Genomic DNA, 14,377 nt, shown 5'->3' with positions numbered 1-14,377 from the left:
ACAGTGAAAGAGATACAGAGACAGACAGGGAAAGAGATAGAGAGACAGGCAGACAGGGAAAGAGACAGACAAAGAGATAGCGAGAGACAGACAGACAGAGAGAGAGACAGTTACTATCCCAGGCAATGCCGAGTACTACAGCTAGTCTAATATATCTAAACTACTTGCTGTTCATCTGTTTAGTGTTTTTAGTGTCTTTAACTACTCCAGGCTTCCAAAGGCGCCAATAGGTTTAAATAAGTGAGCAGTCCATCCTTCAGGCCTGAAACACACTTCCGTTAAAAACACGCACGTGCCGCAAGACACGTATTTACCCTGCGTGTTGCGTGTGGTAAGTACGTGTCTCGGGTACGTGCGGTCCACGTGTGTTCTACGTGTGCTATCCGCGATAGCACACGTAGAACCGGTAATTTGCATACTCACGTGGTCCGCGCTGCTGTCCGTGGTGCTGATCTTCGGTCTCCAGCCCTGCCGTCTTGCCGCTGCTGCCGGCCGCAGTGAAGTGAATATTAAATGAGCATAATGAGCGGCGGTCGGCAGTAAGTGTCAGCAGCGGCGAGACAGGAGGTCTGGAGAAGGTGAGTAATGTTTTTTGTTTTTTTCACTGACACGTGTTTTCTCCGGCGCGTGTCACACGGGACCGCATCCACACTACATCCGTGTGGTACGGGTGCGGGCATTGTGACACCCATGCTGCCGGAGAAAACGTGGACATGTCAGCGTGTAGAAAAACGTACACACGTACAAACGCACATGGACACGTGTTCCGTGTGATTTTCCGTGTGTGTGCCTGCTACAATAGGGTAGCATTGCTGAACGTGTCTCCGTGCCGCCGGTACGTGCAAAAAATGGCAAACACGTACCGGCGGCACGGATGTGTGTCGGAGGCCACAGACGGCTTGTTCTCATAAGATGCTCTATACTCTGTGGTGGAAGTCAATAGTAAGGCACAAAAAACGTCCGGTCTTCTTTATGAGCATTTTGGCAGCATTTTTGCTTCAAAATCCGCTAACAGTATATTCAGTGTTGATGAGTTTAAAAAAAATGTCCAGAAAACGCTGATACAAATAATTAAAAAATGTTGAAAAAACGTAAAAAAAAAATATAGTGGTCAAAACGTTCAAAGAGACCATAGAGAATCACAAAAAAAAGCTAAAAAAATTACTTAAAAAAATGTAGTAAATGCTGTGATTTATGTTTTTTGTTACAATGATGTTTGGTATCCGTTTCTTAAAAACGGAATGTAAAATAATGGTACAATACTGTATCGGAAAATGTTTCCCATCATGATATGGTCATTAAACGCCTTTTGCCATTTTCTAACCACTGCTATGGTGGCGCTGCCCTTTATTATCAGGACATGTTTCTTGTGCCGTTTCTGCATTTCGCATCCGTAGACTTCCCGTATACATATGCACGGTGTGTGTTATATCGGTCTTGTACACAGGATTTCCTGAGCTCCTGGAGCCTGTGACGTAGCACACCTCCCATTATCTCCCTTCTCTCCCCCTCCCCCAGCTTTCTCTCTCTCCCACTCTCTCCCCATCAGCTGCAGGAGCAGGTTAGTCGTGTCTTTATATTGACCATCTTCCCTTCGTAGCCTACGTCTTGCCATGAAGCCATTATTCGTATATAATTCCTCATTTTCTAGGTGTGAATCCTTCATCTTTCCTTGGCTTTTCCTTCTCATCTCTGTGCCTCCCTCCTCCTTCTCCTCCTATATCTGCATCTGTCTTTCCCTTTGTATTTCTCCATTTCCTCCACCTTGCGCCTGTATGGTGTGTGTGTGTGTGTGTGTGTGTGTATATATATGTATGGTGTGTGTGTGTGTGTATATATATATATATATATATATATATATATATATATATATATCCTCAGGACGCAGTCTGCTTCATGTCATTGCCAGGTTTTCTGCAACCCTTTGGCCCATGCTCGCTCTGCGTCTGTGTCGGATTCTCCTTCCCTTTTTATTCCACTCGACATCTTCCATTTTATCGGATTACTTTCATGCCTCACTTGCCATTTGCTCCATTGCTTGTTCCCTGCATGATCAAGCCTTTCTATTGTGTTTTTGCATTTGCTTATGCCCAGCATTTCCAGATTTCCTTTTTGCATCCTTCTTATCTGCCATCTCTCTTCCTCCCATTCCCTCTGTCATTCTTCCTCCCTCAATATGTTCCTGTGTATCCATGTCAGCAATTAGTCTGCTGTATACCCTCTCCTATTCTTTTACATATGATTGTCCTTACTTTAGCATATATATATATTTTTATTTTATTTGGAAATGTCATTTTTGGGAACAGTCCTACTTGAGTATATACTGTGCTCTTCCTCCTGTACTCTTCTAGTAGGTCAGATTAGAAAATTGACCTTGGGTGTGAATTACCTAGGACCTGAAACTTTATCCATCACATTCCATGTCCATATAACCTTCCCCCTATCTGCATTGTCCCCTGTGCTCATAGAGAAGTATTTATACCTCGAGGGCAGGCCTATATACCTATCCATGTCTTACAATTACTAGACCTCGTGTCCTATTTCCAGTAAATCATAGGAATATACCAGTTGAAGTGTCTCAGGGTGATTGCCACTCGTCAGTGCAAAGTATGAGATCTGATCTGGCTTTATGGAAGCTATAAAGGGGTCTAAGGGTCAAAAGTGACCCATTAACGAGCCTTGTCATATGACTTAGGATTTATTGCAGATCAGAAGCTCAATTTGTGGACACAGTGTTTTGGGGTGATTGCCACTTGTCAGTGCAAAGTATGAGATATGATCTGGCTGTATGGAAGCTATAATGGGGTCTAAGGGTGACCATTAACGAGCCTTGTCATATGACTTAGGATTTATGCCACATCAGAACCTCAATTTTTAGACATGGTGTTTCGAGGTGATTGCCCCTCGTCTGTGGAAAGTATGAGATCTGATCTGGCTTTATGGAAGCTATAATGGGGTCTAAGGGTCAAAAGTGACCCACTAACGAGCCTTGTCATATGACTTAGGATTTATGCCAGATTAGAAGCTCAGTATGTAGACACAGTGTTTAAGGGTGATTCTCGTATGAACTCGTATGAGATCTGATCTGGCTGTATGGAAGCTATAATGGGGTCTAAGGGTCAAAAGTGACCCTTTAACAAGCCTTGTCTTATGACTTAGGATTTATGCCAGATCAGAAGCTCAATTTGTAGACACAATGTTTCGGGGTGATTGCCACTTGTCAGTGCAAAATATGAGATCTGACCTGGCTGTATGGAAGCTATAATGGGGTCTAAGAGTCAAAAATGGACCTTTAATGAGCCTTGTCATATGATGTAGGATTTATTCCAGATCAGAAGCTCAATTTGTAGACACAGTGTTTCGGGGTGATTGCCACTTGTCAGTGCAAAGTATGAGATCTGATCTGGCTGTATGGAAGCTATAATGGGGTCTAAGAGTCAAAAGTGTCTCTTTAACAAGCCTTGTCATATGACTTAGGATTTATGCCAGATCAGAAGCTCAATTTGTAGACACGGGGGTACATTATACGCTGCGACATCGCAGCCGATATATCGTCGGGGGTCACGTCATTAGTGACGCACATCCGGCACCGGTAGCGACATCGCAGCGTTTTTCCACTAATGAGCGACGATCAACGATCGCAAAATCGTTCCAAAACGGTGATCGTTGACCCGTCGTTCATTTCCTTAATTTCGCTGCTGTCACCGGTACGATGTTTTTCGTCGTTCCTGCGGCATCACACATCGCTATGTTTGACACCGCGGGAGCGACGAACATTTCCTTACCTGCGTCCACCGGAAAAGGAGGAAGGAAGGAGGTGGGCGGGATGTTCTGGCCGCTCATCTCCTCCCCTCCTTTTCTATTGGGCGGCGGCTCAGTGAAGCTGCTGTGACGTCGCTGTGACGCTGAACGAACCGCCCCCTTAGAAAGGAGGCGGTTCGCCGGTCACAGCAACGTCGCAGAGCAGGTGTGTGCGTGTGACGCTGCCGTAGCAATAATGTTCGCTACGGCAGCGATCACTAGATAACGGCCGTACGACGAGGGCGGGTGCTATCGCGCTCAACATCGCCAGCAAATGCCAGCGATGTCACAGTGTGTAAAGTACCCCACAGTGTTTCGGGGTGATTGCCACTTGTCAGTGCAAAGTATGAGATCTGATCTGGCTGTATGGAAGCTATAATGGGGTCTTAGAGTCAAAAGTGACCATTAACGAGTCTTGTCATATTACTTAGGATTTATGCCAGATCAGAACTTCAATTTGCAGGCACAGTGTTTTGGGGTGATTCCCACTCATCAGTGCAAAGTATGAGATCGGATCTGGCTGTATGGAAGCTATAATAGGGTCTGAGGGTCAAAAGTGACCCTTAGCGAGCCTTGTCCTATGACTTAGACCCCATTATAGCTTCTCATACAGCAAGATCAGATCTTATACTTTGCACTGACGAGGGGCAATCACCCAGAAACACCGTGTCTGCAAATTGAGCTTCTGATCTGGCATATTTCCTTAAGCGGGCTTTACACGCTGCGACATCGCTAATGCGGAGTCGTTGGGGTCACGGAATTCGTGACGCACATCCGGCTGCATTAGCGATGCCGTTGCGTGTGACACCGATAAGCGATTTTGCATCGTTGCAAAAACGTGCAAAATCGCTAATCGGCGACACGGGGGTCCATTCTCAAATCTCGTTACTGCAGCAGTAACGAGGTTGTTCCTCGTTCCTGCGGCAGCACACATCGTTGCGTGTGACGCCGCAGGAACGAGGAAGCTCCCCTTACCTGCCTCCCGGCCGCTATGCGGAAGGAAGGAGGTGGGCGGGATGTTACGTCCCGCTCAGCTCCGCCCCTCCGCTGCTATTGGGCGGCGGTTCAGTGACGTCGCTGTGACGCCGCACGGACCGTCACAGCGACGTCGCCGGACAGGTATGTATGTGTAACGGGTCTGGGCGATGTTGTGCGGCACGGGCAGCGATTTGCCCGTGTCGCGCAACAGATGGGGGCGGGTACCCACACTAGCGATATCGGGACCGATATCGCAGTGTGTAAAGTAGCCTTTAGTCATATGACAAGGCTCGTGAAAGGGTCACTTTTGACTTTTACGATTGCTACTTCCAATAGGTGGCACTAGAGTTTGTCTCCTTCCTCTTTGAAGAGACAATTTGCAAAAATTAGCAAAAAATGTTCAGAGAATTTGGAGTCACTATAAATGTGACTTTTTGGTGGAATTGCAGTTGCAACTTATACCTGGCTCCATATTGGTCAAGTCCTGGAATAATGTATTTATTTACAAATATTTATGGGTGTGATGTATGTTTTCTTTTAATGAACAGCTCTTTGTTTTAGAAAACAAATCTGCAACTTTTGTATCTAATGCCGAATATAATGGCCAAGGACACCCTGGTTACATTGTTAAAAATATTGTATGTGTGCTGAGAATAGAGGGATGAAAAAAATGGAATAATCCAGACATTTTATTTAGCCAGATCGGAATGGTCAAAAGCCTAGTCCAGTGCACTTTTTAATACAATAGATAAGGGTTTGTGTGCACGCTGTGCCAAAAAACGCACCAAAAAAGCTTGCGTTTTTGGTGCATTTTGTGAGTGCATTTTTTGGGGCTTTTTTTTTAAGTGTATTTAATGGCTGAAAGGGAAATAAAACGGACCAACTATTGACATACCATTGTCTGCACCAAAAAATGCAAGGAAAAAAGAAGCAATGTGCGCACAGCACTTCTTATTTCTCATAGGCTTTGTTGAGATTTGGGCAACAAACTGCATGATAAATTGCATCAAAAACTGTACTGTGCGCGCAGGGTCTAAAAGTACAGGTATACATCAATGTTTAAAGTACATGGCATATGCTTAGGACAGGGCACATTGCATGATTTGATGCAATGATTTCCTATGGTGCGGTGTTGGGATCTGCGACACAGAGTTGCGAATGTTTCCAAATGTGTTAGATATTTCGGCACTGATTGCAAGTCACGCAACACGCTATCCAAAGGCTGCAATGGAAATTGCACGCAAAAGCGACTTGTCTCGAAACTTGGCTTTTATTTACAGCAAAATCAAAGCTCTAAAATAGTCGTCCACAGATGTTTTTGTCGCTTGACTTTTTTGAGAATTGCTGCTGTGTGACAAATGTCGCCTTGTAGCCCTAGCTTTGCACCATTATAGGCTATGAACTCATTTGGCATCTATATTGGAAGCATAGCTTCTGAGCATCCCAGGTCTAGTAGGACTTTCCAAAATTTGGAGAGCTTTCCTAGGAGGACATCAACGGTGTGTCCTAAGATCGCAGATGTAGCTATAGGTACAGTACAATCAAAAGTTCCTTCCTCTACTGCTCAATCTTTGTAAAGACCAAAGGTCTCCTCCAGTGCATGGAGTGGAACAGAACAGTGCCACATACTGATTAATGGCCATTGCCAGGTATTGCAGTGTAGAGTCTATCAAAAAGAATAGGAGATGATCTGCAGTATCAGTGAGGGTGTCAGATGGCAGACCCCAATCAATCTTATATGAGCTATCCCAAAGATTTTTCATGAATATAAAAGTGATGGAATAACAGTTTAAGGCCCTTTTAAACAGACCGATGGTTATTTGAACAGTCATAGAAAATTTAGTCCCCGATCACTGTAGACAGTGTCGGACTGGCTACAGTTGGAATCTCCAGTAATGCCAGGCCTGGATTCAGGTACCTGCATTGCACTCCGGAGCTCTCACCTGTGCTCCGGAGTGCAGCCGAGACTGTACCACGAGCACCGAGTGATTGATTCCCCGGCGATTGCGGTTCAGTTCATGTCAGCTGCAGACAGGCCGGGCTGATCTCCGGTGCTCTCACCTGAACTCCCGAGATCACCCCGGTCTGTCTGCAGCTGTCATGAACTGAACCGCAGTCGCCGGGGAATCAATCACTCGGCGCTCGTGGTACAGTCTCGGCTGCACTCCAGAGCTCAGGTGTGAGCTTCGGAGTGCAATGCAGGTACCTGAATCCAGGCCTGGCATTACTGGAGATTCGTCCGGTAGCCAGTCCGACGCTGACTGTAGAGCTCACATATACACATAGTCAAAATTGTTGGTCCCCTTAGTTTAATAAAAGAAAAACCCACAATGGTCACAGAAATAACTTGAATCTGACAAAAGTAATAATAAATAAAAAAAATCTATGAAAATGCACAAATGAAAGTCAGACATTGCTTTTCAACAATGCTTTAAACAGAAATTTTTAAAAATAAAACTCATGAAACAGGCCTGGACAGAAATGATGGTACCCCTGCAAATAATGTGACAAAAGGGACATGTTAAATCAAGGTATGTCCACTAATTAGCATCACAGGTGACTACAATCTTGTAATCAGTCAGTGGACCTGGATATAGGGCTACAGATACTCACTGTGCTGTTTGGTGATATGGTGTGTACCACACTCAACATGGAATAGAGGAAGCGAAGGAAAGAGTTGTCTCAGGAGAGTAGAAAGAAAATTATAGACAAGCATGGTAAAGGTTATAATACCATCTTAAAGCAGCTTGATGTTCCTGTGACTACAGTTGCACATATTATTCAGATATTTAAGATCCAAGGGACTGTAGCCAACCTCCCTGGACATAGCCACAGGAGGAAAATTGATGACAAATCAAAGAAACGGATAATACGAATGGTAACAAAAGAGCCCAGAAAAACTTCTAAAGAGATTAAAGGTGAACTTCAAGTTCAAAGAACATCAGTGACAGATCGTACCGTCCGTTGTTGTTTGAGCCAAAGTGGACTTCATGGGAGACGATCAAGGAGGACATCATTATTGAAAAAAAAAACATAAAAAAGCCAGACTGGAATTAGCCAAACTACATGTTGACAAGACATAAAGCGTCTGAGAGAATATCCTATGGACAGTTGAGACAAAACTGGAACTTTTTGGCAAGGCACATCAGCTATATGTTCACATACGGAAAAATGAAACATATCAAGAAAACAAAACTGCCCCTACTGTGAATCATGGAGGAGGTTCTGTTAAGTTCAGGGTCTGCTTTGCTGCATCTGGTACAGGGTGTCTTGAATCTGTGCAGGATACAATGAAATCTCAAAACTATCAAGGGATTCTAGAGAGAAATGTGCTGCCCAGTGTCAGAAAGCTTGGTCTCAGTTGCAGGTCATGGGTCTTACATCAGGATAATGCCACAAAACACAACAAAAAGCACCCAAGAATGGCCAAGAGGAAAACGTTGGACTATTTTGAAGTGTCCTTCTATCAGCCCTGACCTAAATCCTATTGAGCATCTTTGGAAAGAGCTGAAACATTGCGTCTGGAAAAGGCAACCTCCAAACACGAGACAACTGGAGGAAGTTGCTCTTGAGGAGTTGCCAAAATACCTGTCGAGAGGCGCAGAAGTCTCATTAACAGTTACAGGAATCATTTGATTGCAGTGATTGCCTCAAAAGGTTGTGCAACCAAATATTAAGTTGAGGAGGAGGAGGAGGAGGAGGAGGGTGCCATCAGTTCTGTCAAGGCCGATTTCATGAGTTTTATTTTTTTCTAAATTCTGTGGAAGCAGAAAAACAGCAATCTCTGACTTTCATTTGTTCATTTTCATAGTTTTTTTTAAATGTATTATTACTTTTGTCAGATTCAAGTTATTTCTATGACCCTTGTGGGATTTTATTTCATTAATCGAGGGGTACCAAAAATTTTGACTGCGTGTGTACATGTCCAGTGATCATATAGATAATATACTGCATTACTTATGCAGTGCAGAGCATTATCTCAGCCTGCCAGTTGTATTATCTCTGTCAGAATCTAATATGCTTTGGTCTATGGCAGACCTGGAAGCCATTGTTATTAATAATAATCATTATTTTTATATAGCGCCAACATATTCCACAGCGCTTTACAATTCAAAGGTTCATATATTGGCAACACTGTCCCCATTGGGGCTCACAATCTAGAGTCCCTATCTGTATGTGTTTGGAGTGTGGGAGGAAACTGGAGTATCCAGAGGAAACCCGCGCAAACACGGGGAGAACATACAAACTCCTTGCAGATGTTGTCCTTGGTGGGATTTGAACCCAGGACCCCAGAGCTGCAAGGCTAACCACGGAACCACCATGCCACCCATTGTTAAGTTTCCAGTTGCCATAGTAGCTAGAGTTGAGGAAAAAAATGTATGCTGCTCTGGGCCGATGTAGACTCTGGTCCTCCATAGCTGATGAACTGGGGAAAGTTTTCATTCTATGGCCGACATACTTAGCAATTCTTGCACATAGGCCTAGTAATGAGGCCTCATGAGCTGTTGGCTTTGACATTAGGATGTATATATACTTTCTAGGCACAGGAGTTGTGCCTGTGTCATTTTCAACGGGAATTGTCTGTGATATTCAAATCAGCACCCATTGTGATTAGGACTGGCTTAAATCACAGCAGTTTAAAGGGAATCTGTCACCATATTTTTGCTCCCCATCTGAGAGCAGCATAATGTAGAGATAGAGACCCTGATTCCAGCGATGTGTCACTTACTGAGTTGTTCGCTGTCATTTTGATCAATCAATGTTTTCTCTGCGGCAGATCTAACAGTTATGCAGAGCTCATGAATATGCTGGACTACCTGGCAGCACGCCAAGTAGACCTGTAATGATAAAATCACTGTTTAATCAGCAGTAAATTATCAAAACTACACTAAACAGCCCAGTAAGTGACACATTGCTGGAACCAGGATCTCTGCCCCCACATTATGCTGCTGTCAGATGAGGTGTTAAAAACATGGTGACAGATTCCCTTTAACACCTCATATGCTGTAGTCAAATTTGAGGAGTCTGAGAGATGGAGCATGTTGCATCTGTCAGCCCATTGTTCCTTCGCCGCGTGATCATGGGGTGTTAAGGTGGTGTCACACACAGTGACGGCGACAACGACGTCGCTGCTAAGTCACCATTTTCTGTGACATAGCAGCGATGTCCCGTCGCTGTCGCTGTGTATGACATCCAGCAACGACCTGGCCCCTGCTGTGAGGTCGCCGGTTGCTGAATGTCCTGCTTCATTTTTTGGACGTTGCTCTCCCGCTGTGAAGCACACATCGCTGTCTGTGACAGCGAGAGAGCGACGAACTGAAGCGAGCAGGGAGCAGGGAGCCGGCGTCTGGCAGCCTGCGGTAAGCTGTAACCACGGTAAACATCGGGTAACCAAGAAGCCCTTTCCTTGGTTACCCGATATTTACCTTAGTTACTAGCGTCCGCCTCTCTCACGCTGCCAGTGCCGGCTCCCAGCTCCCTGCACACGTAGCTGGAGTACACATCGGGTAATTAACCCGATGTGTACTCTGGCTAGGAGTGCAGGGAACAGGGAGCCGGCACTGGCAGCGTGAGAGCGACGGACGCTAGTAACTAAGGTAAATATCGGGTAACCAAGAGAAGTGCTTTCCTTGGTTACCTGATATTTATCTTAGTTACGCTTCCACGTGTCGCTGCTGGCTGGTGGCTGGTCACTGGTCGCTGGTGAGATCTGCCTGTTTGACAGCTCACCAGCGATTATGTAACAATGCAGCAGCGATCCTGATAAGGTCAGATCGCTGGTCGTGATCGCTGCTGCGTCGCTATGTGTGACCCCACCTTTAGTGGGCTCCTATTAGCATTGAACAAAGATATTCACACTGCCCCTGTCTGGGGAAGACAAGAACCCCGGACAGGGGAAGTTTGCATCTCTTCCTTCAATACTAATAGCAAACAAACGGCCCCCCATGATCACGCTGTAAGGGGGCAAAGGGCTGAGGTATGGACTGTTCTCCCTCTATCAGACTCCTCAAACTTGATTGCAGCATATGAAGTGTTAAACTGCTGTGATTGAAGTTAGTCTTGGTCCCAGTAGTCACAATGGGAGCTGATCTGTATATTACAGACAATTCCCGTTGCCAATGACACGGGCACAACTCCTGAGCTTAGGACATATATATACGTCCTAATGGGGAAACCAACACCCTATCAGGAACTGCACATACGTGGGAAGGCACTAATGGATGAAAATATATGGAATTTAGGTTTTAAACACAATTATCGTACCGAACATAGACTATTACTGATTGGTTGGTGTCAATAATTACACATTTTGCACTCTAGTCAGGGCTCAGGAGATGCTGGAGGCCACCATACACATTAGATGGCTGGTCTGTCCTACCGAAATTATAGGGTTCGGTCCAGGGGCGTAACTACAAAGCTGCAGGGACTGCAATTGTACCCGGGTCCTGGAGTCTAGGGGGGCCCAATAGTCCCTTTGGCTTATAGAAAAAGACTAATGCAATTAAAGATTTGCAATAATCGGGGGCCCCGTTTACATTATGGCCCATGTCAAGTTACGCCTCTGGTTCGGTCGAATATAAAGGCTGTTTGGAGGAGCTGGACCTTTGGTATAACTAGCTTTCTTTTTGTCAGGGGTTTGCTTATGTAGTTCAGCACTAAAAGTTACATTTCTCTGTAATAAACACTGAAAATTTGCTCCTTGCGAACTGCATTTGTACGGAGTTACCGTACTTTATTTTGCTTTGCTTGGAAGTATAGCTGCTTTTCTGGACATACTAAGTCAGAGTAATGAAAAGTGAAAGAGAAACTGCCCCTAGCAACCAATCACAGCACAGCTTACATTTTACCTGAGCAGCTGAAGAAATAAAAGCTGAGCTGTGATTGGTTGCTATGGGCAACTAAGAGTGATTTTCTTTCTGCACCTTAGGTAAACTAGGCCTCACTACTTTTATTTACTTCAGTTTTCGCTCTGAGCCTATAGGAGTCGTCTTAAAAGCACAGAACACTTTTTTATAGTGACAGCCTCCAAGTACCTAATTGATCTTTTTAGGAAAAATATAGAGCATTTTTATATTGGGGCACATCATTTTAATGTATCTAGTGAAGTATCACATTTATTGTAATTGTATAATCTGAATTCTATTTTTTTAACGTTTCTTATTCTTTTGCTTAGGCACGTTCAACCTTTCCCATCTGTTCAGTAAAATGAGGAATGTGGAAAAAAGGATCAGTTAAAAGCAGTTGGCTGGCAAGATCAAAGCAAGCCAGGGCAATCCTGGGTCGTGAAGGGGTATAATCAGCATTTCAGCTCATCATCCTGTCAGACAGTAAAAGGAGCCTCCGGGCTCTCCTTCACTAGTCCTATTTTGTATTCCATATTTCTCCTTTTTTTTCTCCTCTCTACGTTTTGGCACGATATCCGTGAACGGGTTTGAGTCTCAAATATCCATCAGATTATACATTATTGTGGCTACAAAAGAGGATATACAGGATGAATGAAGAATGTGGTCTACTGGGACGGGACCTTTCCAAGGTGACGGATGAAGAAATGCTATCTCATAGCAAAGAGGAACTCGTGCGGAAACTGAGAGAAGAGGAAGCCGAAAAAATGGCCGCCCTTATCCAAAGAGGTCGTCTTATCAAGGAGGTCAACCGCCAGTTACAAGGCCACTTAACGGAAATTCGCGAGCTAAAACAAGTCAATCATCGTCTTCAAGAAGAGAACAGAGAGTTGAAGGACCTTTGCTGCTTTTTGGATGACGACAGGTTGAAAAGCAAGAAGCTGGCTAGCGAATGGCAACTCTTTGGCTACCACGCAGCCAAAGTGTTACGGGAAGACTTGGGTGGTTATCTGAAAAAACTTTCGGACCTTGAGAGACGTCAGGATGAGCTTGTGCGGGAAAATTCATGTCTTTCAGAAGTTTTTTTGGCTCTGGAGGAAGACGGGGCTACCATAAGGCATCATGCCAGCCCCGTGGCTTCATCGGAGCTAAGCCTTTTACCTTGTGGACCACGAGACTTGGGAGATGGGAGCTCCAGTACAGGGAGTGTGGGGAGTCCGGATCAACTCCACGTGGTTTGTTCACCCGATGACTGAGAATGGGCGTCTAGCTCAAACTTGTGAATGTATATGGCTATGAATGACAAGACAATTGGCCTTTAGAATGGGACTCTAGGGTCAACTGAGGGGGGGGGTGAATTTGGGGTAAATAGTTTGATCTTTTTTTCCCTATCTACCACGCTCTCTGTATATATTGTAAACACACAAACTCTGAAGCCATTTCGTCTCTGTAAATATGAGAAAGAAGACAGCACATGATGCAATGGAGCCACTGGGTTCTGTATATATAATCAAAAGTCTCTTACACTAGTTAAGTGTCAAAATTAGCTGAACCTGATCCCAATTGTCTGTACCAAAATATCCTGAAACATGTTAGGAATACTGACAATGCTGACACATAAAATAAGATATAAAAATCCAACATTTTATTACATATCCAAAAATTATTATAAAACCAAATGAAAGGGACAGTGGCACAGGCTAACAAAAATGATAGCAATAATATCTGTATAAGGTACAAAAAATAGAAACAAGAAGCTGTAAATACAGCTAACATAATGAAGTATCAAGTGCAACAAATGACCATAATAACAAAATATTCACAGTGGTAAATAATAAACAAAAATGTGCCAATAAACATCAAAAATGCTTAAACAGATATATAAATAATATAGGCTAGGTTAAAAAGTAGTCCTATGACTCCTTAGTCCCAAATGAACTCAATGTAGGTAACCATAGCCGTTCAATAGAAATAAAATAATATAGGACAAATTCCCTGTGAGTAATTAACAGCCTGTGCACACATCTCCTGCCACCACCCGACGCGCGTTTCGTCCCCTTCCTCAATTTCTATTGCACGGCTATTGTTACCTACAAAATAAGCATTTTTGCTGTTTATGGGCACATTTTTGTGTATTATTTATCACTGTGAATATTTTATTGTTATTATATTCATTTGTTGCACTTGACACTTTATTTTGTTAGTTGTATTTACAGCTTGTTTCCATTTTTTGTACCTTATACAGATATTATTCCTATCATTTTTATTTTTTTTAGCCTGTGCCAGTGTCCCCTTCATTGGGTTTGATTTCTTACTTCTTTTAATAATTTTTGAATATTTAATAAAATTTTTGATTTTTATATTTTTTTTTAATATGTCAGCATTGCAGTATTTCTAACATATTTCAGGATACTTTGATACAGACAAATGGGATCAGGTTTAGGTTCTGTATATGTACAGACCAGCGACAGCTTAGTTTCTGCCCCCAGTCATTAACCTCTTTATATAGACAGGTGTGAGATAGCTCATGCATTACAACATCTCTTTCCATTCACTGATTGCTGTATATAAAGACTAGTATTGGGTCTGCTACCTAATCGGGCAGATGCCATGACCCGTCAGCAAATATTACCGTAGCAGGAAGACTTGATCCCTGCCACCCGGTTTACACTATATGCATGTGGGAGAGCGCTCGGGGGTCTGCTCTCAATCATGACTCTCTGTATATACAAATGAGACACCGCAGTCACTGATCG

The 14,377-nt window shown here is 43.8% G+C and overlaps 1 protein-coding gene across 1 annotated transcript; it reads left to right on the top strand.

Moving 5' to 3' along the window:
* The first annotated feature begins 1,477 nt into the window (after window positions 1-1,477).
* CCDC85B (coiled-coil domain containing 85B) lies at window positions 1,478-13,350 on the top strand. Its single transcript, XM_075325595.1, has 2 exons — window positions 1,478-1,561; window positions 11,954-13,350. The coding sequence occupies exon 2, from the start codon at window positions 12,272-12,274 to the stop codon at window positions 12,875-12,877; it is 606 nt and encodes a 201-aa protein (XP_075181710.1). The 5' UTR covers window positions 1,478-1,561; window positions 11,954-12,271; the 3' UTR covers window positions 12,878-13,350.
* The last annotated feature ends 1,027 nt before the right edge of the window (window positions 13,351-14,377 follow it).

This window comes from Anomaloglossus baeobatrachus, chromosome 10 (assembly GCF_048569485.1).
Source record: "Anomaloglossus baeobatrachus isolate aAnoBae1 chromosome 10, aAnoBae1.hap1, whole genome shotgun sequence".
In the NCBI taxonomy this organism is placed as follows: Eukaryota; Metazoa; Chordata; class Amphibia; order Anura; family Aromobatidae; genus Anomaloglossus; species Anomaloglossus baeobatrachus.
Note: the sequence above shows the minus strand (reverse complement) of the source record. Positions and strands in the feature narration are given on the sequence as shown.